At 56.6% G+C, this 26238-nt stretch overlaps 1 protein-coding gene across 1 annotated transcript in view; it reads right to left on the bottom strand.

The window, feature by feature from the left end:
* Window positions 1-4905: 4905 nt before the first annotated feature.
* GMDS (GDP-mannose 4,6-dehydratase) overlaps window positions 4906-26238 on the bottom strand; it is a 481520-nt gene continuing 460187 nt past the window's right edge. Inside the window, exons 10-11 of the mRNA XM_079934401.1 lie at window positions 5389-5457; window positions 4906-5203 (exon numbers count right to left, since the gene is read on the bottom strand). Of these exons, the coding sequence (XP_079790527.1) occupies window positions 5141-5203; window positions 5389-5457 (132 nt within the window). The 3' untranslated portion in view covers window positions 4906-5140. The remainder of the gene's footprint in view (window positions 5204-5388; window positions 5458-26238) is intronic.

The following is a 26238-nucleotide window of genomic DNA, read 5'->3' on the forward strand; positions in this document are numbered from 1 at the left end:
CCTCTCATTTCTCCACGTGGCACCTCCCTCTCTTCTACCAAAGAGCATCTTCGCCCTCTGGTCTGCCTTTGGGTTCCTCCAAGTCGCTGCCTGTCCCCTTCCCCTCGCCATCCCTCACGTCGCTCCCAGGAAGGACCCTGGGTGGGCTGCTCCTTTGCCCCCGAAGTCAACACAGCTTGGTGCTACTTGGGTGGCCTGGGAGTGCCGTTTGCGAACCCAGGGAGTGAGCAGTGGGCAGGCGGCCAAAGCCAGGCGGTGGGGCGTCTCCAGTGACCTGGGTGGTGGGACCCCGGTGTGGCCTAGGAGCAGAGGAGGACCTCTCCAGGGGCTCCACCAGGACTCAGGAGTGGAGGTTGGGGAACGAAGGGGTTCGTTGTAGGGCTTTGGGGATGAGTTAGATCAGAGATGAGAGAGGGAGAGAGAGAGGAGACAGACACCTTCCCTCCTCCATTACCTTCCCCAGGGAAGAGGCAGGAAAACCAGCACATTTAGCGCCATTAACTCTTAAGGCCTCTGCATTTCCTTCAGTATAAAAGCAGGTCATTGGGCCCGGAGGCTGTGCTGGGTCTCCTTAATGGCTACAGATGTGCAAACCAGACAGGAGAGGGGACCATGTGCTTAGGCGGCAGCGATCGGATTCTTAAAAATCTGCGAGTGGAGGAAAAATGAGAACTCTGTCCTCTGAGTTGAGCGAGCTCGGCGTCCCCCGCGGCGCACCGGGTCCCTGACACCGCGGAGGCCACACCCGAGCCCGGTGCGCAGCGCCTGGGTCCAGGCCCGGTTGGAGCCGCCCCCGGGGACTTCCGTGCGGTCCCGAAGAGGATTTTTATCATTGTCACCCCGCAGGACACATGGGGACAGCGGCCGGGCCTCGCTGCTGGCCGATCGGGTCCCGGCGAGAGGAGGCGGAGGGGCCGTCGGGGAGAACACGGGAGGCCCCACCGCGGCTCCCACGGCCCGGGCTGACTGGGTGCCAGACATTCCCGGAGGGACCTCGGCCCCGGGGCCCCGCGGGGGCTTCCTGCGCGGAGCCTCGGGAAGTGCCAGGCAGTGGTTTCCAGTGTTTAGTGACCGAGAACCAACCCAACGCAGCTCGGCTTTGCGGGCCGGTCCCCGGGTGGGTCGATGGAGCCGGGGCCACGGGGCGCCGTCGGGGAGAAGCGGCGCGACAGGAAGGCCTCGCCGGATGGCCCTTGCCTGGAGGCTTCTCGCCATTTAAAGCCAAACTCCGGCCGCGGTCCTGCCCCCTTCCAAATAGACACTTCCGCGCCCGGGCCGCCGCTCCAGCTCCAGTCGGGTCTCACGGCCGGCCCGGGCCCAGCGCCTCCCGTCGGAGCGGCCGTCGCCAGAACCCCTGCTGCAGCCGCCTCCCCCGGTTCACCCACCCTCCTGTTGGGAGTCAGGCCTTCTGAGCGCTGTCTCCTCGCGTGCCCTGGGCGCACCTGGGAGGCGCCTGGGAGAGGCCGGGGCTGAGCCGTGTGGGACTTTCTGCTTCTTAACTGCAGCTCTCTGTCAAGTCTTAGACCGCGCTCGGGCTCAGGGCGCTGGGACACGTGCGCGGGGTCCCGCTGCCAGGGCTGGGGGAGGGGCGCGCGGCCGGCGCATGCGCGCGCTTGGTCTCCCTACGGTCCTTGTCCTGGGATCCGGGCCCCTCGGTGCGGCCGCGGCTCGGAGGCGGTGGGTGGCGGAGCCCGGGGCCCTGCATACGCGTCGGGGCTCCTCCTAGCAGTGGCTTCCGCGCCGGGAGCCCCAGTCCCCGCATCTAGAGATCAAAGGGGGCGTCCGCTGCGTGCGACCCCTGACCCTGGAGGCAGGGCGGGAACCAGGGTCTGGGGTCAGGCCGCGGTCGTCGGCCTCCCAGCTGGGACGCTCCAGCGGAGGAAAAGGGTGAGGGTGGGTGGTGCTCGGAACGGGGCCTGCGGATGGCCTCCTGCGGCCGGTGGGACAACCCGTCGCGGGCCTCGGGTGTGGGGCAGCGGTGGCCTCGCGGGCCGCGACCCGAAATGGCTGGAGAGGCACTCGCGGGCTAATCGCGGTGGCACAGCCCCCGGGTGTGCGCGGGCGGCCTGGCCTCGGGACAGCGGCGCCAGACCCTGGGGAAGGGGACACTGAACGGTGCGGTAGGGCCCAGAGCGGCTGTGTGGCCCGGCTGTCGCTGCTGTGCGTGAAAAATGAAAGCTCGCCATTTTTGGAGAGGTGTGGGGTGGCATGTTGGGACATGGAGAAGTTTGAAAGAGCCGTGTCCCCCCCCACCACACACACACGATTTTTCGGTAAATCTCCCGGCTCCTCCACCCCCATCCCTCCAACGCCATCCACGGACCCGCCCGGCTGCGGGTTGTGAAAAACAGACGACTTGTGAACTTGGACTTACTGGCATACATCTTAAAACTGAGAGTGCCCGGCTGGGATTCCCAGTACACACAAGGTGCCCGGGGTGCTTTGAGGCTCATTTTCTTGGGGCTTCAGAAGTTTTTTGTAAACAGTGTATCTATGGCTGTTTTGAAACGAAGTTTTGAGGTGTTGCCTCCTGCGATGAGCTTTAATAACGAAGGTCTCATTCCCCAGCAGCCGACCAACCAACCAACCGGCGTTTCTGTGCATTTTGGGGGTTGGTGTTGGTACAGGCGATTAAGGGAGACTGAGAGGAACCTGCAGCAGTGTCTGTACTGGCTTCCTGGCGCAGTCACAGACCTGGAATCCAGTTTCCGAAGGCGCCGTCTTGCGTGGAGGTTAACCTCAAAGCACTTTGGCCCTTCCCTCAAAGGTCGGCAGCCTGTGCTGCCCATGTTCGCCCCTGCGAGCTGTAGAGGTGTGTCAGGTTTTCAGGGCTGGGCCCCAGTCTCGCGTCCAACAGAGGCAGCACACAGCCCACCGCCGCCCGCCAGGCAGGTGTGACACAGGCTGCGGCCCCCGCTGCCCAGGTACCCACGAGCCATGCTGCTCACGTAGGGCACGGGCGTGGGGCCTCACTGCTTTGCTCTCATATTTGAGTGTAAAGTTTCACTTTCTTAGCTTTTACTTAAAAAAAAATCAAGGTGGAAGATATTTTATCACATCTAAAATGAACAAAGCTGGCAGAGCAGGGAAAAAGGGCAAAATAAGTTCGCTGAAATTGAAGTGAGATTTGAGGTAGAAGAAACACTTTAGTAAGAATTGTCTTCCAGGATGGCCAAATGAAATTCACAGCCCAGAAAGCAAGCAGAGAAATAAGCAAATCTGTTCTCTTTTCCTCCTTTTCAGCACACACACAGGGAGGCCAGGAAGCCAAATTACCCCTCACCCCACCGTCGGAGGTGCAGGAATAGAGAAGGCTGCAACCAAAAATACTTCTTGTGTCCTTCAGACCCGCTGCTCCAGGCCGTTCTGAGAATAATTCAACACCAAGGCACCACTGGAGCCCCATTAACCCCCCGCCTGGACCCTCTCCAGTCCTCACTGAGGAGCCTTTGGGTGGCGAGCCACGGAGCACCGGAGCCCGGGTGTGGGACGAAGTTGGGGGCTCAGGGGGGTCAGAGGAAGAGGAGGAGGGGTGCCTTCCATCGGGTCAGGGCTAGGGGGAATGTGAGTGTGTTTATTTGTGAGCCTTGTGTGTTTGTGACGGCGGGCTTGCGTTGTGTCTCCAAGTGTCTGTGAGTGACGCTGTGTAAGATGGCATGCTTGTAGGTGTGTATTTGTATTTGTGTTTGCATGTATGTGAATCTGTGTGTGATTGTGTGTATGTGTGTGTGTGCCCACCAGCCCCCAGCCCTGGAGGCCCCGCCTTCCAGGGACCATCTGTTTCCAATTAGCAGCATCACCATTGGGAGAAGGCCTGTCCTGGGGCAGCTCCTGAGCCCCGGGTGGGCCAGCTCAGGCCCCCAGTTCTGCTCCATCGGAGCCCAGGCCGCCGCGGCCAGCGTGCTTGCACAGCAACTGGGGCAGCCACACACAGAGCCCTCTTTCCTGCCACCGGCCGCTGGAGCCTGGGTCCCCCCAGATCGCAGACCTGCCCGCGAAGACGGTCAGAAATAGTTCAGCTGCACTGACACAGGCATGTGCAAAGGCTGGAATTCCATTCGCTGTGGAGTTCTATTTTATTTTCCTTGGAGGGGGAGTGAGGGGGAGAGGAGTCCTGACCTAATTTGTTCTGGGGCGAAATATGGCATTTCACGCAGAGGTTTCCACCTGTACACAAACCCTTGCCTAATGCTGGTGGATTCCACACGCGTGTGTCCACCTGCCTGAACCTGCACAGATACGCCCTACACGGCTCGGGAGCACGCGCGGTTAAAGCCAGGCCCCCAAATGCTGCTCTCAATGAAACCGGATTTCTAATTAACCTGATGTAGTTCATGTGCACGCTATCTAGCATATATTAGGCACTTAATATAAACTGGTTGAATGACTAAATCAAAATTAGATTTAAGAAGTGATCTACTACTGAGAAGAGGTTGGAAATAAGTAGTGTGTGTAAGATTCTAGACCACAAGCAAAGGCATGGGCTCAGAGACCTCTGGGTGACCCAGGGGCCTGGCATGGAATGTTCCAGCAATATTTGCCCTCCTTCAAGTTTCTTCTTCTAACCACCTCTCCCTGTTTCTCAAGCCTTCTTTTGAGATGGTGGGAGCCTTCTGGGTTCTAATTATAGTCGCAGAGACCAGAGCTGGTGTGAACGCCGCCTTTCTGCAGGACCTGGGCTTCCAGATCGGCTGCATAGAGCGGCTTACCGTGACCAGGTGGGGAAAGCAAGGTCCGGGGCAGAGGCTCGGGAGGACGCGCCGGCCAGGCCGGGCTCAGGCCAGGCCGCAGCTCTCTCAGAAGGAAGCTATTTCGCTCCAGGCAGGGATTGGGGTATTTTGGTTCTGGGGTCCTTATAGAGCTGCTTTTGTAACTTGGAGACAATATGCACGAGGACTGTGTTGATGCAGGTTAAGAAAGGATATTTTTAATAAGAAAAGAAAAAAACCACCTGAAAGCCCCACAATTTCAGTTGTCCAGCGACATAATTTCAAGTCAAGTGAGTATGTGATTAAAACGTCTTGATTACCAAAACGGGTCAGAGGAGGCCTGGACAAAAGTCGAGTGGGCGCCGCCGGAGCCCATCCCGGCTGCTGCAAACTTCGGCGGCCCGGACGCGGGCGCGGGCACCGCTGGGCGCTCAGGCGTTGGGGTTGGTACTCATGAGCTCCACGTCGGCGTCCACCATCTCCCTCACCAGCTCCTGCGGGGAGGACGCGAGCGCTGGTGAGACGGGAGCGTCTGGTCCCCTCCCGGGGCGCCCCCTCCACCGCGGCGCCTGCAGCGGCCGGCGCCCCCTCCCCGGCCCTCCTCGCCCCCCTCCCCGGGGCGCTTCCCCACCGCGTCCCCTCCCCGGCCCGGCCCGGAGCGGCCGGGAGACGCACTCACATCAAAGGCGACCCGGGGCTTCCAGCTGAGCTTCTGCTTGGCTTTGGTGCAGTCTCCCTGCAGAAAGTCCTGCGGGCGGGGACGGAGCACACGGGCGGGCGGTCGGCGGCGGGGAACAGGCTCCCGGGTCCCCCGCGGCCCCGCGAGGGCGGCGTCTCGGGACGCGACGCTGGGCCCGGGGTCCCTGCCCCACCGCCGCCACCGCGTCCCGCCGGCCTCAGTGACCTTCTTTTCCGCCTCGTGTTGTCAGGGACGCCGCCCCGAGAGCCGTGTCGGATTCGCGCTCGTCTCACGGGAGCGGAGAGGGGGATGCGCCCTCCGCCCCTCCCCTGCGGTGCGCCCCCCACCCCGCTCCCATCCTCCCCCCCGTCTCTCCCCCTCCCCTCCCGGGCGCCCCTCTCTCGCTCCAGCGCAGCCCCGCGCCCTGCACACCCACGCGCGCGAGAAGAGGCGCGTCTCTCCGAGCTGCCCCTCCTTGCCGACCAGGCGCTGGCAGCCCTGGGCTGTCTGCTTCGTCCGTTCTCTCCCTTCCTCAGAAATGCTGATCTGGACCCCGTCACCCCACCCCCCGCGAAGGAGCGGCCCCCGCACTCGCACTCGGGGCTCCTCTGCCCCCGCAGCCCCTGCCCCGCCGCCCGGCTCCGACGGCGGGGCCCATGTGCTCTCACTCGTGAGTTTCTCATCCCAGCTGACAGGACCTTATCAAAATATAAAAACACATAAAAAAGGACGAGATGACTCAAGTAGTAGCCGCTAGGCCTCCCAGCGCAGGGAGGGAGCTGCAAACCGCCAAGGCCTCCCGGTTTCCCTCCATTGAAGAGACTTCCTGGGAAGGAAACCAGAAGAGCGTCAAGTATTGCCGCATCCCAGCCCTGCTGCTAGAACAGGTCCTGAGGACGCACGGATGCGAGCAAGAGGGATGAGAATTTCAAGACGATTCCAAACAGAAAGGGAGACGCGAAGGAGGAAGGAAAGAAAGAAGAGAAAGGAAAGCAAAAGACTTTGAAATAGACCACGTTGGGGCTAAGATGAACAGTTAGCCCCTCCAGATGCAAACGTGTTCCTCCAGCGGTACACGAGACAGGAGCCCTCAAACGGAGGCCAGTGAAGGCTGCCTGGACACAGGCAGGACCCTGCACACCACACATACCCCAGGAAGACGCTATCTCAGCCCCACGGAATATTGAGAACAGCCTAAAAACCACGGCAACGAGGAAAGTAACACACTCAAGCTGTAACTGAAGGCTTCTGCCCCACGTCCTCCCCAGGCTCCCGGAAGGTGGACTGAGGTGGCAAGGGCGCAGGGGCGGGCAGGACCCGCTCTGCCCACCCGGCCCCGGCCCAGCCCCCGGCTCACGTCCGCTAAGGCGTCTGGATCCACTTCTGCACCGTTTGCCTGAAATCTGCTCCAACACGGCCCATCCAGCTGCTCTCCTCCACCACCCAGCCTCACATTTTAGGCTGGAGTAAATCAAGTTCCCAAAGGCACTGCGTTTCGCTGAAGGGCTGGCTTCCTCTCCAGCATTAATAATAGTCAAACAAGTTACTTCTGCTGGCCTTAGAAATCCACATGCAGAGTCTTCAGGAAAAGTAAGATGCAAATATTACTAATTAGCAGTTGAACACAGTGCTACATGGAGCTGGAAATACAAGTGGAAAAACAAATGAATTTAGTTCTCTCTCCTTTCCCTAAATAAACTTGTGCAGACTTCAAGGATACCTCTGTTCAACTCTGAGAGTCACACAAAGATATGCATTCTTTTTCCCCAGAGGGAGCTGTGAAACGTGGCACGAGGAAGCAACAGGGCCCCTCAGTTCCACAGCGGTCACGGTCACGGTCACGGCTGGAAGGAGCAGGGCCGCTGTTCCCTTCCCACACCTGCCGTGAGGTCACCGGTTCTGCAGAGGGTGTGAGCCGGGCTCTAAACTCCTGGTTAGCAGAACCCGAAGAACCGGTGCCGTTTCAAATGGCCTCAGCAGGCTTGGAAAGGGTGCTTTGCATTGTAACTTGGTTTCCTGTATTTTTCTACAAGCAGTTCTTAATCTAAAAACAAGTAGGGAACTATAATTAAGGAAGAAGAAAAATGGCTTTCAAAAGCTCAGAAACAGACGTTGCTACTGTGCAAGGATTTCACTGAAACCAGAGATGCACCAGTGAAACTTCCCAGTGAAGTTCTGAGCACAACTCCTATATTCCAGCTGAGCAGCTACCTTTCACCTTCTACCGAGGCTCTGTCTCCCTCAAATTTGATTACACCGAGAGATCTTGTGAAGGAAAAGGATGAGGTTCCATTAAAACGAAACGGTGGCTCTGGACGCCAGCTGCTCCAACCTGACATCCAGCCCGGCCCCTGGGCTTGTGCCCCGATCCACGTGTAGGAAAGATGAAGGACGTCCCAGCTTGTTTTACCCTTAACCCCTCCCGAAGGGCTTTCGTATTTCTCCCCAGTGTGTCCTTTAGGGAAACGGTTTGGGATGCAGCAGTGGAGGTGCACGTGGCTGGCCTGCGGGGGAAGGAGGCCAGGAGCTGTGCTTCCTGTCACTCTTCACAAACCCTCTCCACTAGGGTGTGATCAGCTCCAAGGACGGGCGAGGAAGACGTTCATCTGTTTTGTTTTTTTCTTCTCTTCTGACCGTTCAGTTCCTTCTTTATTTATAGGCTTAAAGCCTCGGTATGACAACAGGGGCCAAAGCTGAATGAAAGTGATGATTTTATGTACAGTTTCCCAAACGCACGTCGTGCACTGGGTGGTCTAGACCTTTCCTTTAAAAGAGAGACGAGAAAGCCCTGGGGCAAATATGAAGCATTTCTACGTGAAGGTGACGTTTCCCAGAGATGACTGGCTCCTGGTGTCCTCCCCGTTTCCACAGGTGTTCCTTAGGTGAGTTTCACCCTGTGATTTATTCTTGTCAGATTCGATTAGGGTTAGCTGAGCATTTTACAGCAGCAAAGCAGCACGAGCAGGGAAGGCGTGTGTGTCCAGACGCCCTGGCCCTTCATGGTCCGAGGGCTCCAGGGCGCCTGCGGACTCGGGTGGCCTTTAGGGCTTTGCCCAGCCAGGAGCCCTGAAGCCCGGGTGCCGGAGGTCAGGGTGGCAACCCCCGCAGGTAGGAAGGCGTGTTTTGCTGCAGTAATTTTTCCGGCTTTCCCGGCTTCTGTTCTTGTTATAGTGAAGTGATAAAGGGCCAGACCCGGTCCTGGAAAAGTCATTAGGCCAGTTCCTGCGCCCACAGTAGTTAACGCAAAACCCAGGGAAGCAGGGCCCATGCTGTGTCACCGTCTTACACGCTCACTACAGTCTTCTGGGCGCCGTTTCATCCTCATCAGGATAACAGCACACCTTTAACACACCGGCTTGGATCTCCTCCCCTCCCCCAATCTTACTTGCCTTTGGTCATTACTTAGCACATTAAATTCCCTTGATACTCAGCCACTTTCCTGAGAATCACTGTGGTGAAGCTGTCAAGCAGAGTCTATCATATTTCTTTTCAAAATTCATCGTCTCATTTCTTTTTCTCACTCTTTCACTGAGGTTACATTAGGAAATATTTAATTTTTTTTTTTTTTTTTTTTTTTTTGCCACGCAGCACGGCTTACAGAACCTTAGTTCCCTGACCAGGGATTGAACCCTCACCCTCGGCAATGAAAGTGCGGAGTCCTAACCACTGGACCGCCAGAGAATTCCCAGGAAAATGTTCATACTAATATTAACATTAATATTAATTTCAAGTGATGTGTACGTCTCGCAAAGGGCACCTGTTTAGGTGGAGAAACATTCTGGGAGCGTGAGCTCTTTTGGCAGGACGTTGTCACATTTCTAAGGTGCAGATCCTGAAGGATCTGGACTCGAGTGACGTCAGTAAGGAGAAGGGCACAGACACCAGGACGACAGAAGCCCTGCTTGATTCAAGGATTTAAGGCTCGGACTGTGAGCGCTGCTGCATGTTCATCGCTTTCCTCCCACTTTTCTTAAAAAAGCCAAATTGAGGAATAGCTGAGCTTCCAAGGGAATAAAAGAATGCCAGTGAATTTGGTTCCTGATGTCACTTGATGCTAATGCCTTCCTCTTGGGGGAAATGCTCCTTTTTAGAAAGACGGAACTGCTAACAACAGCAACACAGTCGATGGGAAAACCTGTAAAGCTGCACGACCGTCCCAGTCACGGGTGGGGATGCGCGGCTGACGGTCGGTAAGAACGGGAAAACACAAAGTCTGGATGTTCCCCCAGAAAGTCTGCAGTAGAGTCTGTCTCTGTCGGGCAGGTTAAACTCTTCATGTTCACATTGATGTCCTTTGACTGAAACCTTCCCAAAGAGGCCGCGAGCCCAGAGCAGTGCGCACCGCGGCAGCCTGAGTCAGGGCGCCCGGCACGGCCCCTCCCCTCGCCTGTGCACATCAGCACCAGGGAAGCTGAAGCCCGGCCTCTCGTCTAATGACAGGGGCGATAAGAGACAAGAAGAAAACGGCCGTCTGGTCTGCTCAGGAAGCGGCCTCAGAGGGGCTGTCTGTCAGCGGGGCTGCCGTCGGGGAGAACAATGCTGGGCTCTCCCTCGGGGAAATGCAGTCCGTCAGCACCGGCTCCACTGGCAGAGGGACCAGAGTAAGCAGCCCGTGCCAGGGGGCCGGGGTGCGGGCGCCTCTGCCAGTGGCCTCGCAGGTGAGCCTCGGGACGTGCTGTCCTGACCCCAGGGGGGTGGAGGTGCCCGAAGGGATCTCCAGGACGCTTCCCCGCCCCCGCCCCCGTCCCCACTGATCCCATGTTTCTGGGCTGGGGACCACTCATTTCCAACTGGTAGAACTTGTCATGTGGAACCAGCTGCTACTAAGAGCTACCAAACCAAGGGGGGAGAAACAATCCGCCTCTGGGCGTGCCCCAGACACGGCTGAAGTCTGTCCGGCACAGCAGAGCTTTCTGAAAAAGTGAACGAGAACACTGTCTTCCTTAGGTGTCCACTTGGAAATCTGTAAATAAAGCCTGTGGTGGTTAAAAAAAAAGGATTCACTTTATAAAGGGAGAACCCAATTAACGGCATTTACAGTGCAGCCTACATAGAGATGCATCTTTTTTCATTTGTATTTCGAAAATATGATTAGCAGAAAAGGACAAACGTAGTTAGGGAAAAGGGAAGAAATACAGACACACAATTATACAGGGAAATACAGGATGAAACACACCAAGTTCCTTTTAAGTAGAGCTTTAAAAATATCCTGGGAAAAGTCCTTTCAGGCAGACGTGCTCAGGAGGGGCGGAGATGAAGACGGCGCTCCCGCGTGGAGCGGGCACGTGCCCCACACCCAGCCCGGCTTCTGTCCCTGGCCGTCAGCCCCAGGCTCCCATCCCCGTTCCCGGGACAGAGAAGCAGGCCCCGGGGGCGCCCCAGCCTCTGTACCGGCCAGCCCCTGGGCCTCTGGGGCCTGTCCGGCTCACCCAGGCTCAGCCTGAGTGGACTGGGCGGAGGAAGGTGTTTCTCGAAGCTGCCCAGGAGGTCTGGGGGCTGTGGAAGCACAGGTGGGTGCGTCATGGGTTGCGCTAAATAAAGTAAGCCAATAAGGTCTGGGGGTGCAGCCTCGCAGCACACGTACTTCCGAGGTTCCACCTTCCTGCATCTGGCCTGCATCTACAGCAACCGCAGCGCTCACTTCTCTGTTAGCGTCATTCCTTGATCTGCGGTGCTCATGGGAGCATCGGCCCAGGGGAAGCTCGATTAAGTCCTGTCACTGGAGCCTCCGGATTCTGATTCCTTCCCTGATGGTCACTCTGACCGGCTGATGCGGGGCTGACTTGCAGTGGCAATGCAGAGCCGGTTAATGAAAGGGAGATAAGATTGTTGGTGACCTCAGCATCCCAGGCTTCAAAGCCAGCACCATCTTCGTCGGAAATTACTGCTTACTGTTAATAACTGGATCTAGGGTGTAAATATGACCCAGGCTAGTAGGAGGTGACACAAACCCCGCGGAAAGCAGATAAAGCTCCTTTAAGTGGACCGATTAAAGAGGGTTGTCACACAGCTGGCTGGTGGCCCTCTGGAGCACAAGGCCGGGCCGCTCTTCCTTTGCCACTTAGTACTTTCTACCCTCCAAGCACTGCACATACGTCAGCTCATGAAACCTCCAGACAATCAAAATGCAACTCAAGAGATCCTGTAACTGCTTCAGGTGGCCTCTTTCCTAGGGATGAAAGCACCTGCAAAGCACCTGCGAAGCACCTGTGGGGCGAAGGCGCGGCTCCGTGTTCACTCACCTATAGCCTGACGCCCCCTCACCCGGGGGGGCCGACTCAGGCCACCCGTGACCGCCACACGCACAAGGGGAAGGCGATTTCCTTTCTAGCTGTTAGATTACTCGGCCCCTTAGAAATCTGCCCGCACCCTCACCCCCGCCTTTGAACATTAGTACTAAAGAGTATTGTAAGTAATGTGGATACTTCTACGACACGGATGGGATATTTTTTCCTTCGGGATTTTTCTCAGCTTGTATAGTACATCAGGTTACTCAAACTTAAGAAATCTCACTTCAATAATCAATCCATCCATCCATCCATCCAACCATCTTTCCTCCCTCCCTTCCTTTTCCCCAACCAAAGCAGAAATGACGTGACGGTCATTCAAACATACATTCCCTCAGTAACAACTTTTTTTTTTGTTTTTGCGGTACGCGGGCCTCTCACTGTTGCGGCCTCTCCCGTTGCGGAGCGCGGGCTCCGGACGTGCAGGCCCAGCGGCCATGGCTCACGGGCCCAGCCGCTCCGCGGCACGTGGGATCTTCCCGGACCGGGGCACGAGCCCGTGTCCCCTGCGTCGGCAGGCGGATTCCCAACCACTGCGCAACCAGGGAAGCCCCCTCAGTAACTTCTTAAGGCGTGCTAAGGCTGACCAGGCCACTGACAGCATCCAATTTCTTGCTTTTTGGTTGTTTCTCTGGGGAGTTTCGTATTTGAGGAAAAATTAAGACGACTGCTATGACGTTTGTTAGTAAGGTTTTTGAGAGACGTGGGGAAAGATGAGTATGAAGACGGATCTTTAGGTTTCCTACAATTCTATTTGTCCATTCATTTGTTTCCTGTCAGTAGCGGGTTTACCAGGCTGTGGCGTAGCTCCACTGCCCGGTCACCGGGTGTGTTTGCTTTTCCATCTCTGTAAGAGAGACAGAATCCCATTCCCGAACACGGCTATAGAGATACTTAAATCAAGCCACTTGACGAACGTCACAAAGCCATCTAGTGGCCGCGCGCTGGACCAGAAGCCAGCACTCACAACGCCCAGTAGGACAAGCCCTCCCCAGAAAGCACTGTAACAACAAGCTTTGTGGACATTCATTTGAGTGGCAAAGAGGCCTCTGACGAATGAAGACTAAACCAAGTGGAAACATCAATGCATTCCAGCGCTGGGTGACAAGACGGGCAGAGCAGAGGGACACCTATGGTCCAGCGTGCGTCCCTCCAGCAGAGGGACACCTATGGTCCAGCACCTATGGTCTAGACCCGGTAAGCTAACTGAAGGTGGGGGAAACGAGATTGTTGGTTACAAGCAAAAGGGGTCGACAGGGAAGGTGCTGCAGGACCCTGGGGGGGGGCCTTACACGGAGGGTGTGTCCGGTGCGTGAGGGTGTGCCTTTGTCGAAGCGGGTTCAGATCTGCGCGTTTCACCACACACATTGTATCTCAGTAACAGAAGCTCCGTAGACGCTGACAGCACAGACACCACTGGGAGACTGGCTTCATCTGTGGCTCAGGCACTGAGCTGTGTGGCCTTGGGGGAGTTCTCGGTGCTTCTGAGCCTCAGGTGTTAAATCTGTGAAGTGGGGAAACACGGCCCTCCAGGCAAGGCTGCCGTGAGGATTCACGGTTACACGTGGAAAGCAGCCGCCACCATTTCTAGTTCATCGTGACAACAGGCTGGCTAGTGTTGCTTTTACCACCAAGGGGGAGGGAAAGCAATTCTCTTCATATCTTATAGTAACATCAAGGATGAAAATGTAATCTTCTGAAGTGGGTCGTCTTACAGTTTTCCTTTTACAGGTATGTCGCTTTTACCTTGCACCCTAACCTAACTTCTGTTTCTAGATCATCATTTTTTGAATAATGGTAACAGACTTGGTATTCTGTTTTTCCGCAATTACTGTAATCATTTCACATGCTCTTGACTGTTGTCAAAGCTTTACAGCCTTAGGCGCTGGGGAAGCAGCCCTGGACTAGACAAGGCCTTGTCATGAGCTTCTGTTTCAGCAGGAGGGACAGTGCAGAGGACAGGAGACGTGAACAAGCCCGCCTCAGCCACAGGGAGCTCAGGGCAGAAAGCTGACGGACAGGGAGCTTGAAAAACAGGGCCAGGCCCTCCTTGAAGCGGTGACGTTTATTTGACGGATGAGAAAAAGCGTCCCGTGAAGCTTTGGGGTGGCAGGGTCTTTCAGGGATGGAGGGAAGGCCACTGAGTCTGGACAGGGTGACAAGGTGGTTGGAGCCCAGAGGAGCTTGGCGATCACACTGGCCCGCGGGGTAATTCCCATCACGAGACCCAGGACCTTCGCAGCAGAGCCATGTTGTCACACCTTAATTCTGTAGTCACTGATGGTCCCTTAGAGCACCTGCAGCCCGTGGGCCACAGCTATAAACTGGCCACCTCAGCCTGATGTACTTTGAAAGTCTGATTTTCTGACGCCAATGTAATTTTTGAAAGCAAGTGTGGGATTGACTTCTAGCTCCGTGTTTTACAAGGGTGGGTGAGTTATTTTTGCCCGGAATGCTCCAACTCTCACACACAATCCCCTTCCCTCCTAAAGATCTGCCACTTCGTTGTGCTTGGGTCACTCAGCCTGGAAACATCTGGCCGCTCTTGAAGGGATGAGGTCTGGGCACCCGCCCTTGAGAGGCAGGACCGTGCCCAGCGGGCCTGCAGGACACAGTGCCCACGGGGCCTCCCGGGGCGGAGGGCAGGGCCTGTTGCTGCACCAGCGCCTGCTGTGTGTGCAAGGAAGGGCTGACCCTCTTCTGGTGCAGCAAGAACACCGCGGACCTCCTGAGGGCTGCCTGCCCTTCGTCTCCTCCTGCAAGAGTGGGTCCCTGCCGGTGTTGGGCGCAGCTCGAGCTCCCCTGCGGCCACGGCCCCTCTTCTGCCCCATAAGGTCTCGAGAGGGTGGGACACAGCACCTAAACCTGCTTGAGTTTAATTTTTTTTTTTTTTTTTTTTTACGAAATCCTGTGTGTGCGTGTGTGTGCGTGCGTGTGTGTGCGTGCGTGTGCGTGTGTGTGTGACATCTGCCGAGAAAGAACCTGCTTTACTTTTAAGATTTGTGGACCTTATCAGCCCGACTGAGTCCAGAGTCTGGCTTTGCGTGGAGCCCCGCGAGGCTTTGAGCACGGGCTCGGCTGGGTGTCTCCGACCTCACTGTGGCCGCCGAGCGGGGTGAGAGCGGCTGGAGACCAGGGGAGGCCAGGGGATGGTGGCCACGCAGGTGGCGGGGAACGGTGGCGGCCGGGACCAGGCGTAGCGGTGAGGACGCAGGAAGCGGGGCCCACTTTGGAGGAGGCAGAGGACTGGCCAGGGGACAGAGCTGTGGGAGAGCATTCACGGAGAACGCCGGGACCGGTGCCCCAGTGAGAACCTCTTCGCGGCGTTCGGAGACCCGTGGGAACTGAGCGCTGCCAGCAAAGTACGAGAGCCCCATTTTATCGCGACCCCTCGGCCGTTAGACGTTGTCCTCTTTTCAGGGAAACCTCTCGTGTTCATGATTATGAGACAGAGACCCTTCCAAAGGATTCCTTCTGTAGAATCACCTGCGGTCTCCTCTGTCATTCCGTGGACACTCTGTCTTGTTTTGAATCTTGATTTGATGCCAAGCCTCTCAGTGGAGGAAGTCTGGCGAAGCCCGTGTGGGAGGGAGGCCCCTCAGCTCCATCCACGCCCCCACAGCGGGCAGCCTGGCCGTGCCTGACCGAGCAGGGAAAGGGTTAAGCCAGCCGCGTCCACGGTGTCCTGCCGACACGACCCCTTCAGCCTGCGGCCGCTGCACAAGAAAGCACAGGGCCCTTTCACATGACATCAGAAAGGCCTGATTTATCGCCAGCCACCAAACAACTAGACAATCATAACATCCTTTCAGGAAGATGCAGTGGAAAATAATCAGGCTGACCTGATGGAAGCTTTGGAGGGGCTCCAAGTGCGACGGGCCGCCCAGCAGCCCTTGACAGGTGCTGCGCTTGTAGCCAGAGCGGCCGACGTCATAGAGGCTGGGGTCCGAGCTGTGCGCTGCCCATGACCGAGCGTGGCTTTCATGTCCACAGATACAACAAGAGCTTGGGTCACGCTCTGCCAACTCGGCTGAGATAACAGTCCAGTGCGTGTGAAAGTCTTCTGGAAATGACAGCTGTGCGCAGACACGAGGAGTCACTGGTCACAGAACTGTAGGCACCGCCCCGCGTCACGTGACCCCCACCGGCTCCTTCCCAGGACGCTGCCCTTCATTCTGTGTCATGTTTGCAGACTGTGTGCCCGTCTAAGATGCGTCTTCATCCTTAACAAACCAGGGGCCAAGAGACGACGCAGAGGAGACACTGGAAGCGCCCCGGGAAGTGCAGGGCTGGCCGCCTCCTGCCACCAGGAGTTGGTCCCAGGGACGTCGCGCCTCCGAGCGGTGCCTCGCGCTCAGTCATTGGATGAAAACACCGGGCAGGAGCGCGGCTCCCCCGACGGGCATGACGCGTCTGCGGACAAACACCGGAAAGGGGCGGAGGCCGACGAGAGCCTCAGGTGGTTCCAGGACGGCGGCCACAGCAATTCCACACGGCCCACTGGCACCAACAGGGGCCCACCTCGGCCAGGAGACGCCAACTCTGAAGGCCCCGGGCCTCTGGGGTGAGGGGGAACCCACAAGGCCAGTCTGGGGAGGAAGCTGGGCCGGAGCGCAGCCCTGGACTCGGTTCACAGCGACGCTCACTTGGTTTTGCTGCTTCCCCTCAGGTGTGCAGCGCCGACTCTTTGCAGGGTCACAGGCGCACTGAGCAGATGCCCAGAGAAGGAGGCTGGGGCTCTGTGCGGCCCCGCGAGGGGAGAGGCCCCGGGCGAGAGGTGCTCAGCCCGGCCCCAACCTGTCAGCCTGCAGAGGAGCCTCTGGACACCTGGGGCCGCCCTGGCCCGACGGCCACCCACCCCGGCCCGAGCCCCCAGGGCCTGCGGCGAATAGGGATGCCGTGGAGGTGGACGGGGCAAAGGAAGGCCAGCCAAAGCCGGCCCTGCGCCCGGTTCTGGGACCGGAGCCCCCCTCTGTGAAGGCGGCGGTGGTGGGACAGGAGTCTCAAGGCCCCGTCCGAGCCCCTGCTCACGCCCCAGGGACGGCCGGCGCCCACCCGGTACTACGGGCCACCCTGCACCTCCTCGCTGCAGCTCTCCCTGTGAACGGTGGCCTCGGCGGAGCGCCGAGCTCTGCCCTGGAGTGGAGCCGCGCGAGGGGCAGGGGATGTGGCGTGAGGGCAGCGGCCCGGCCCCCGGCCCGGCGAGCTCCACGCAGGAGCCGCGCGCGCGGGCTGACCGCGCTGGGGCGGGAACCGGGCTCCAGACGGCCCCCAGGAGAGCACCCTGGACGCCAGGGAGCCCGTCCGGCACAGCTGGCTCGGCCCGGCGCCAGCTGCCCCGACTGCAGCGCGGGTACTCGGGGACCGCGTCGCGCCCGGCCGCTGCGGCCACACGTGGGCATTTACCCCAGGGCCCCCGCGCCCCCCTCCCGGAGCCCCCATCCACCACAGCACGACCTCTCGGGCTCAGCCTAGCAGAGTCCCGTTCCGCAGACCAGGAGACAGGCTTGGTCACAAAGTTAGTGGGTGGGGGTCGGGGGCGAGCTTCCGACTCTGACTGCTTTGCTCCCCAACCCTTGATCGCAACCCTCAATCGAGTGAAAGTCCCACGGGGTCAGGAACGGGATCTCGGCCACAGGCGGGACCGCGCAGCGCATGGCGGGGGCTTCCCGGACACGGGCCTCCCCACCCCGAGGTCTCCTGCGTGGCTCTGCGTTTCTCCGTCGGGGTCCCTGCAGCCAACCCGAAGTCTGTAAGGACTCTACCGTCCGCCCCCGGGGCGTGAGCGCCCAGACAGCCAGCACGCAGCAGGCACTCAGCAAGGATCTGTTTCATGGGTCAGGAATGCTTACAGCCAAGGTCAGTACTTTCCCCCATTTCCCCCAAGAAACACACCTGCCCCCCTCCCCACTGCGTTGTCACGATCACCCCTGCCGCCCCCGGGTTAAGGTCATGGCAACTGTGACTGCCTCTTCCGCCCACACGTTTCTTCCCCAAACCTCTCCCAGAACTTCGAGCTCGGGTCCTCCTTTCTCAGCCCTCAGGCCACGCGCACTTGTGTGACGACGGCCCTCCAGGGACCCGCCCCGCTCCAGGGCCTCCTCTCCCTGGGGTGCTGCCCCTCCCCCCAGCCGGAAATCTCCGTTGTTTGCCAAGCCATTCCTTCTCTGAAGGCCCGGCTCTCCACGTGGACCTGCCCCGACACCTGTCCCCCAAGGACACACACCCTCCCAGAGCCCCATCCAAAGTGCTGCATCCTGGGAGCACAGGGGTTGGGCACCTGTCGTGTCCCCCAGGGAAAGGAACTCTGTCTCGTCTCTTCCGACCCGATCACAGCCCGGTACGGGTGCTGCTCACAGCGGCTGCGCAGGACAGAGGCGCTGAGTGACTGGGCTCCGTGTTTTAAGCTCTCGCGCCCCGTTTGATGCGAAGGGGCCTGGAGCTCTGTAATGTGGGCGATGCTTTAGCGTAGCCTCTCTTTTCAGGATTTCCCTGGACTGCTCTTTAGAAGCGAACGTAAGCAGTGTGGTTATTCCGGGGAGAAGAGGATCGGGGGAGCTGATTTAGGTGGAATTCCACGTCTCTGACGTGTCTGCACATTTCAGCGTCCACCCCGACCGGAAGAAAACCTTCCTCTGCAATGCGGTGCTTCTGATTCGCTTACATATTTCAAGCTGCCTACGGAGTGGCGTTCAGCAACGTGGGAGGTTCCGTGGGTTATTTTATGTCACTGTTGAGGGCTGCTCCATGATGTAGGGCTTACGTTCACAGCTAGCAACACAATGTTACTGATTTTATACGGCCAAAGCCTAGAACAAGCATCCGTGTGGCTAAACCCGTATTCCTTGCTATTCCAGCGAAGAGCAGCTTTGAACACATGCTACGCGTTTACAGTTGAATTCTCCTCTCTTCCTTTATCGCCTCCTAATGAAAAGGCAGAGTTGGTTTGCACGGAGAATCGTCAGGTCTTTCAGTTTCGCAATACCTTAATTCATGGGTAGTCGAGCTAATCACCACTCCCAAATGATGAAACATCGAAACCATGAACAAGTTGACATGAAAGCGTTTTCGTAAAATAGCTGCATTTTACGTGTCTACGCGTAGAGATACTGTGGAAACTGCTGGCTGTTGCCTGTGTGTTGAATTTTCCTGCTGGCCCTGATGGAGACCTTGCTGATAAAGGACCTGAAATATGAACAGTCTTCTCAGAGCTCTTCTCTGAATTTACTGCTCTAAATTTCCAGCTATGAGGGCTGTAAAGGCAACACTCTGCAAAATCAGAAATAAAGATGCCATACGCTTAATTTTAAGGCATCCTCTTAAAATGCAGAAATGTAGATACAATTCTTATTTTGCTTCAGTGTTGACTTATAATACTGTCTACGAAATACCATTCATATGCCAGGTTTCAGGTTTTGCCACAGGGCTGAGCCTCCCGGTGTGGGAGGTGTGCACCCTTCAACCCTTGGGGTCCTGACCCGGAGTGGGCCTGTGACGGCCCCTCAGGAGTAGGTGTAGGAGGAAAGGCGTCTGCTGCTCCGTGGGGCTTGAACCGTCGTATGATTCACCTCAGCCCAGGTCCCAAGGATGCATCGTTGGCTTCTTAACAGACGGGAGAACTCAGTCTCGGAGGTCAATTCAGGGGTCAGAATAGCTGATATTTCTGTCTCTAAATTTAACAATTACGCCCCCAACATGGAACCTGGTGGGACGCTGTGCACGCAGCCCCCCATGGAACATGGTCAATAACACTTTTCAGTTTTCCTAATAACACAGCCCTTCAGCTACGATTCCCAGAGGAATGAAATCCTGTCACTGCACCTTGTAACACGAAAGCGCGTTGCACAAGGTGCAGATGCAACCAACCCAGAAGTTCCTGCCTCAGTGACCACATTTCCCTGGTGCGCGGCCAAAGGGCATCTCTTCCTTTGGCCTCATCCCTGCCCGGTCTCAGACAAAGGCCACTTACCCGGGTGATTCTCCCCAACCACCTCTTCTTGAAAACTTTACTGCATCCTTCTCTATAAAGACATTTTCACGTTGTTTCAAAGATACCCCTTAGATACCATGGTCCTAACGGCCCTTTAAGAAAATAGTTCTAACGTGTCTTGTTTCTTTGCACGGGTGACTAACTTTCATAAGAGTTTTCCAAGCTCATCTTTCAGAGAGACCTAAAGCACAGAATGGCCTTTCCGGCCTGTCTCCTGGCCCGTGACCCTGACCCTCACCTTATGGAAAGGGCCCTGCTGTCTGGACCCTTCCCCGCACCCTGCCCAGCAACGGCTCCCGTGGCCCCAGCGTCCACGGGGATGCAGGGCAGCTCTGAGGCTGCAGCCTCTGCCCCACGGGCCGGCTCACTCTGCGGACACTGGTGTCACCCACATCGGGACCACACTCGCAGCACCGAGGGCGCTAACCGTGGCCGTGGCCCCTCACCCAGCACAGGCACGAAGGCCGGACCCCACTCTGGCTCCTCAGGTCTCCTCTGCGGCACTCAAGTGTCCCGCCCGTGCCGAGGACACCACCAGCGACACACGCTCGTCTCTCTTTAAACGGAAGAGGCTCCTTGAGGCGCTGGCCCTCCCGAGCGTCCGCCCAGTGGCGCCCAGGACACGGGCGACGTGACCCCGGCATCGCGACCAGGCGGAGCCAGGAATACTCAGGGGACTCTGGCCACTTTCTGTTGCATCTTAATTACCAAGTAGGATAAAATGTACATCCAGAGGGGAAAAGCCCTCAACTCATTGTCTCTTGACTGTTTTAAAGAACTGCGAGAGTCTTGTTACACTGGAAAAAAAAAAAAAGGAACACAGAACGGAACAGAAAAATGCCCCACGGCTGTGCCGTGCCCTCAGGGGCAGGCCCAGCTGCACCGCCTGGGCAGGGCCAGGTCAGCAGGCGGGGCTGGGAGCCACTTGCCTGGGCCCCTCGTGGATGCAATCCAGGCTTGGCCCGGCAGGGCACGGTCCCCTCAGAGCGGCATCTGAACACTTCTGGCCGTGCTGGGTTCCACCACCTTTCACAGCGCTCACGCCCCTAGATCTGGCCAGGCAGGGAGCCTGCCCCAGCACGTAGGCAGCGGCCCACACTCACCCCTGGCCTGGTCCCGCCACGTCTGAGCTCACACCTGTCCTGCAGGTCAGGGCGCTCGGTGACAGGTTCAGGAGGCCGGGCTGACGGAGGCCCCTGAGCACCGCGCGCCACCCTCACACCCACGCGGCCCCGGGGGGCGCTTCCAGTCCTTGCAGTGGAGGGACCAAAAAGGGAAAGAGATGTTCTCCTGAGATTCTCCGGGAGCTCAGTTCCTGGTTCCTGGGTCACCAAGGCTCTAACTAGGCCGTGTGCGAGGACCGACCTGGGCACCTGGGGCCACAGACTACGGCACACTGGGGTCTCACCCGAGGCCACCCATCCCCCATCTCTGACCTCGCAGAGCATGGACACAGACGTGGACCCTTAGTCAGGGTCACACGGGCGTGACTGTCAGCGTCCACATTTCCGGGGACTGGTTTTTAGCGGGCAGCCCTGCTCTGCCTCACGAAGCCGGGGCTGCAGGGGGCACTGAGTGAGATACGGTGTCAGGAAGTCTGCAGACCTGGCCGCCTGGTAACGACAGTGGCCATCCTTCTCCCCATCCTCCACACGTCACTGCACAAATGCCCTTCCTCCCAAGCACACATCAGTGAGACCCCGGGCTCTACCACCTCACGCTCACCTGCTGTCCTCCGCACGGGACTTGTTACGTTCTCCTTGCTGACGGCGTCCCAGAGCCCAGAAACATCTGTCAGCTCAGACACCATTGAGGACCTCCTTCCATCCACATTCCACTGCTTGTCCTTGCCCTGCATGTTGGATGTGCACAGGCTCTCTCTCTCACACACACACACACACACACGTGCGTGCATGTGCTGCCCTGGCCTTCTCCCCACACTTGGCCAGGTCACTGGTTCCGGCTAAGCATCCCCTCGACCTCTCGGGCTTGTGTGTCTTACCCTGCAGCCTTCCAGTCCACCTCCGGTCATCCAGGTCACAAACCCACTGAGTTCTTGGCTCCCCTGCCTCTCCTGTGCCTTCAGGTGGGTCTCCCGGGGGCCCTAGTGCTAGTCAGATGTGGTTTCCTCCTCTGACGCTCAAGGCATCACCCTGATGCCCTCAACTGGGGTCAGTTCTCATCTCTGTTCTGACTCATTCATATAGTTTGTTTATCATTCAGGTTGGACTGTAGTCCGCTCTAGGAAAAAAGATTAATTTTTCCTTTTCTCCATGATCAAAGATGGTGCTGTTTTTACAACGGGACTTCAAAAACAAGTGCAGGAATTCTGTGGTGGCACAGTAGTTAAGAATCCACCTGCCAATGCGGGGACACAGGTTCAAGCCCTGGTCTGGGAAGATCCCACATGCCGCGGAGCAACTAAGCCCGTGACTCAACACAACCACTGAACCTGAGCTCTAGAGCTCACGAGCCACAACTACTGAGCCCACGAGCCACAACGCTGAAGCCCATGTGCCTGGAGCCTGTGCTCAACAAGAGAAGCCACCGCAATGAGAAGCCCGCGCACCGCAATGAAGACTAGCCCCCCCGCCACAACTAGAGAAAGCCCGCGCGCAGCAACGAAGACCCAACGCAGCCAAAAAAAATAAATAAATAAAAATTTAAAATATATTAAAAAAAAAACAAGTGCAAAATATACACATATATGGAAAGACATCCCATGTTCATGGATTGGAAGAGTTAATGTGCTAAGAGGACAATGCTACCCAAAGTCATCTACACACCCAGTGCAATCCCTATTAAAACTCCAGTAGATTTTTTTTTCTTTGCAGAAATAAGAATCCATCTTAAAATTCATATGAAATCTCAAGGACCTGGGAATAGACGACAGAATCTTAAAAAAGAAAAAGTTGGAAAAAGTTTGAAATCACTTCCTGATTTCAAAACCTATTACTAAAGCTATGATAGTCAAAGCTGTGTGTTTCTGGCATGAAGACAGATGAATAAACCAATGGGATAGAACACAGATCCCAGAAATAAACCCTTGTATACATGGTCAAAAGATAAAATTGCTAGAAGAAAACATGAGGGAAAAGTTTTATGACATTGGATCTGGCAATAATTTCTTGATATGTCACCAGAAACACAAGCAATAAAATTAATAATAGATAAACTGGACTACATCAAAAACTAAAACTTCTGTATACCAAAGGACACATGAACAGGGTGAAAATACAACCTACTGAATGGGAGAAAATATGTGAAAACAATATATCTGATAAGGGATTAATATCCAGAATAAAGAACTCCCAAAACTTAATATCAACAAAACAAACATCCTGACTGAAAAATGGACAAAGGACTTGAATAGACGTTTCTTCAAAGAAGACATAAAAATAGGCAATAAGCAAAGGAAAAGATGCTCAACATTGCTAACAAATATGGAAACACAGATCAAAACCACAACAAGATACCACTTCACACCCATTCGGATGGTTACTTTAAAAAAAATAAACAGCAAACGACAAGAGTTGGCGAGGATGTGGGGAAACTGGAACCCTTGCACCCTGTCGGTGGCAACGTAAAACGGTGCAGTCAGTAAGGAGAACAGTATGGAGACTCCTTGAAAAACACAGAATTAATATATGATCCAGCAACTCTACTTCTGGGTACCTATCCAAAAGAATTGAAAGCCAGGTCTTGAACAGACATTTGGACACCCATGTTCTCAGCAGCATTATTCACAATAGGCAAAAGGTGGAAGCAACCCAAGTGTCCATCGACAGAGGATGGATGAACAAAACATGGTCCATACACAAAAGGAAAAATATTACATGCTCCCACCCACATGAGGTCCCTCAGGGAATCAGATTCATAGAGACAGAAAGTAGGAGGGTGGGCCCAGGGACTGGGGGAGGGGAGTGAGGAATTATTGTTTGATGGAGACAGGGTTTCGGTTTCGAGACAGTGAAGAGTTCTAGAGAGGATGGAGGGATGGTTGTACAACACTGTGAATGCAGTTAACGCCACTGGCCTGCACGCTTGGAAATGGTTAACGCGGCAACTTTAATGTGTATTTTACCACAATAAAAAACTCCATGAGAACTCAACTTGAAAATAAATACATCACTTCTATCCTGAACCACTAACTCTCCTTTACCTTTGGAAAGGTGCCACACCAGAGCCAGTTCTCTAGGTGGTATCTGAGCCTTAATTTCTGTGTGCTTAGCATCCAGTACGGTGCTGTTTACACCACAAGACTCAATACACTGGATTTAGAGAAAGCAGCAGGGATGAATACAAGGATTGCGCTTATTCTTTCAGATTTCTAAAGCTGTGACTCATCCAACTATTTCATGTTCAACTGACATATACAGGTCTCCTTTTCTCTTTTTTTTGTGTGTGTTATGCGGGCCTCTCACTGTTGTGGCCTCTCCCGTTGCGGAGCACAGGCTCCGGACGCGCAGGCTCAGTGGCCAGGGCTCACGGGCCCAGCCGCTCCGCGGCATGTGGGATCTTCCCGGACTGGGGCACGAACCCGCGTCCCCTGCATCGGCAGGCGGACTCTCAACCACTGCGCCACCAGGGAAGCCCTATAAGTATCCTTTTTAAGTGAAGAATTTTCCCATTTAAGTAAAATATTTACATTATTATTATTATTTAAGGTTGAAAGCCCTTAACATTTTAAATACAAAACTAGACAGAAGAGTAAAATGATATCCGTTTATATGGCCCGAGAGCTTTCTATCTGGCCATGTGTATAAGGTCTCGGTGAACTACAATTCTGGAGTCAGGGTCACATTTTCATGTCCAGCCACGGGTTCCCTGGTGAGGGAGCAATCTGTCCAATCACGGTCACAGCCACCAGGGCGGTTAGGAGTCTGTGCTGAGGCTCCTCAGGAGAAACAGGTATGGGGGTGCCGTGGAGGGACCATGTGACGGGGCACAGCACGTGCCTCCCTGAAGCCACACTGACATTCTGCACCAGGCCCATCACAGAGAAGGCTCTGGTTTCCGTGGGTGTGAGCATCTTCGATCTATGAGAGCCTCGGGTCACCCACCATGGGACTGCGGGAGACTGAATGTTTAAAAATGCAGAATTCATTCTTTCCTCCAATGGCAGCTGCCGTCATGTAAAGGTGGACAGGCTGGCATGGCCTCCCCCGCCATGGAGCGTGTGACAGCTGTCCCAGCCTGTGTGGACTTCCTGCATCACTGGTCCTCCTCAACCCCGTGTCAGACTTCCCGTTTGCCATGGCGAACTTGGGCCAGCTGAACACACCTCGGATAGTGTGTGTTTCTCCAGAAAAGCAGAGGACAGAGGGGTGACGAGGGGCACATCTGGCAGAAGAAAGGGGGGGTGAGAGAGACCAGTGGGAATCACCCCTTGGTAAGAGCTGCCGGCGGGGGGCGTGCAGAGGCTGGCCACGGACTCCTCCTGTTCCGGTTCTTGGCCACCAGCTGCCTGAGCTCCACCCACCTGTTGGTCTGGTCTGTGAGATGCAGGCAACGCGACATCACAGAAGATGACGGCAAATCTAAAACCAAGAGCCGGCTGTGAAGTCTTTTTAAAACAGACACAACCACAAAAGACACAAAAGACGCACGTTCACGCGCAGTGCCCGCAGCTCTCAGCTGCCCGAGACACAGGTGTGAGGGGCACATCCCCTCCAGGCGGGTCCCAGGGGTTTGTGTGTGCTCAGCGCTGGTCACACCACATGGCCCCCTTTCTCCCATGCCGACCTTGAGCTACGGCCCGAGGAGACTGCAAGCCCAGCAGGCACCTGCAGCATCACCACACCAGAGGGGCAGGCGACCCCAACAGTACCCCGGCTTCTGGAAAAGTGCCGGGAGCCCTGGGACGGCCAGCGCTCAGCACAGACCTCGTCAACGTCCTTTAAACCTGTAAACCCACTGGGGGCTGCATTCTTAGACCCGAGTGGCCTGCACAGCGGGGGCTATTAGAGCTGCTTGTCGCCAGGGAGCGACAAGCCAGGAGGCCGGGAGGGTCCGATAATCTGCGAGGACCGTCATCAGGCACTTACACAGGTGCGCAGCTTCGCATCTTCAAAGTGCCGCACGAGCGTTCATTACTGAAGTTCACGACACCCTGCGGCGTGGGTCAGTGTTATCTTCACTGGACGTACAGGAGGAAACAGAACGGCTGACTGGCCGCCCGGGGGCCACACGGTAAGCCGGGAGTGGGTCTGGGACGTAAAGCAGAGGCACCTGATGCAAACGGCACAGGTGTGCTGGTGGCAAGGTCAGCGGCTCACCGCGCCTGGGCCCCTGCCGCCGGGCCGGGGGGATGTGCAGAGACGCGTCCCCTCCGCCCCCGGGGCCCGTGGCTGCAGCGGACGCTGACCAGCCAGGCGAGCCCCAGGCCGTCTGTCCTGTCGGGCCCTGGCCCGCTCCTCGGGGGACGCTGTTCTTCCATCACCCCCAACCCAGGACACTGGGTAAGAGTGACCGCGAAGCCACCACGTGCTTGGTGCTCCAGCCGGTCCGGCTGCAGGGGCGGGGGAAGGATGGCCCCTGCCGCGCGTCCCTCACCGCCTGGGAAGTGGCCTG

This window comes from Stenella coeruleoalba (assembly GCF_951394435.1).
Source record: "Stenella coeruleoalba genome assembly, chromosome: 10".
In the NCBI taxonomy this organism is placed as follows: domain Eukaryota; kingdom Metazoa; phylum Chordata; class Mammalia; order Artiodactyla; family Delphinidae; genus Stenella; species Stenella coeruleoalba.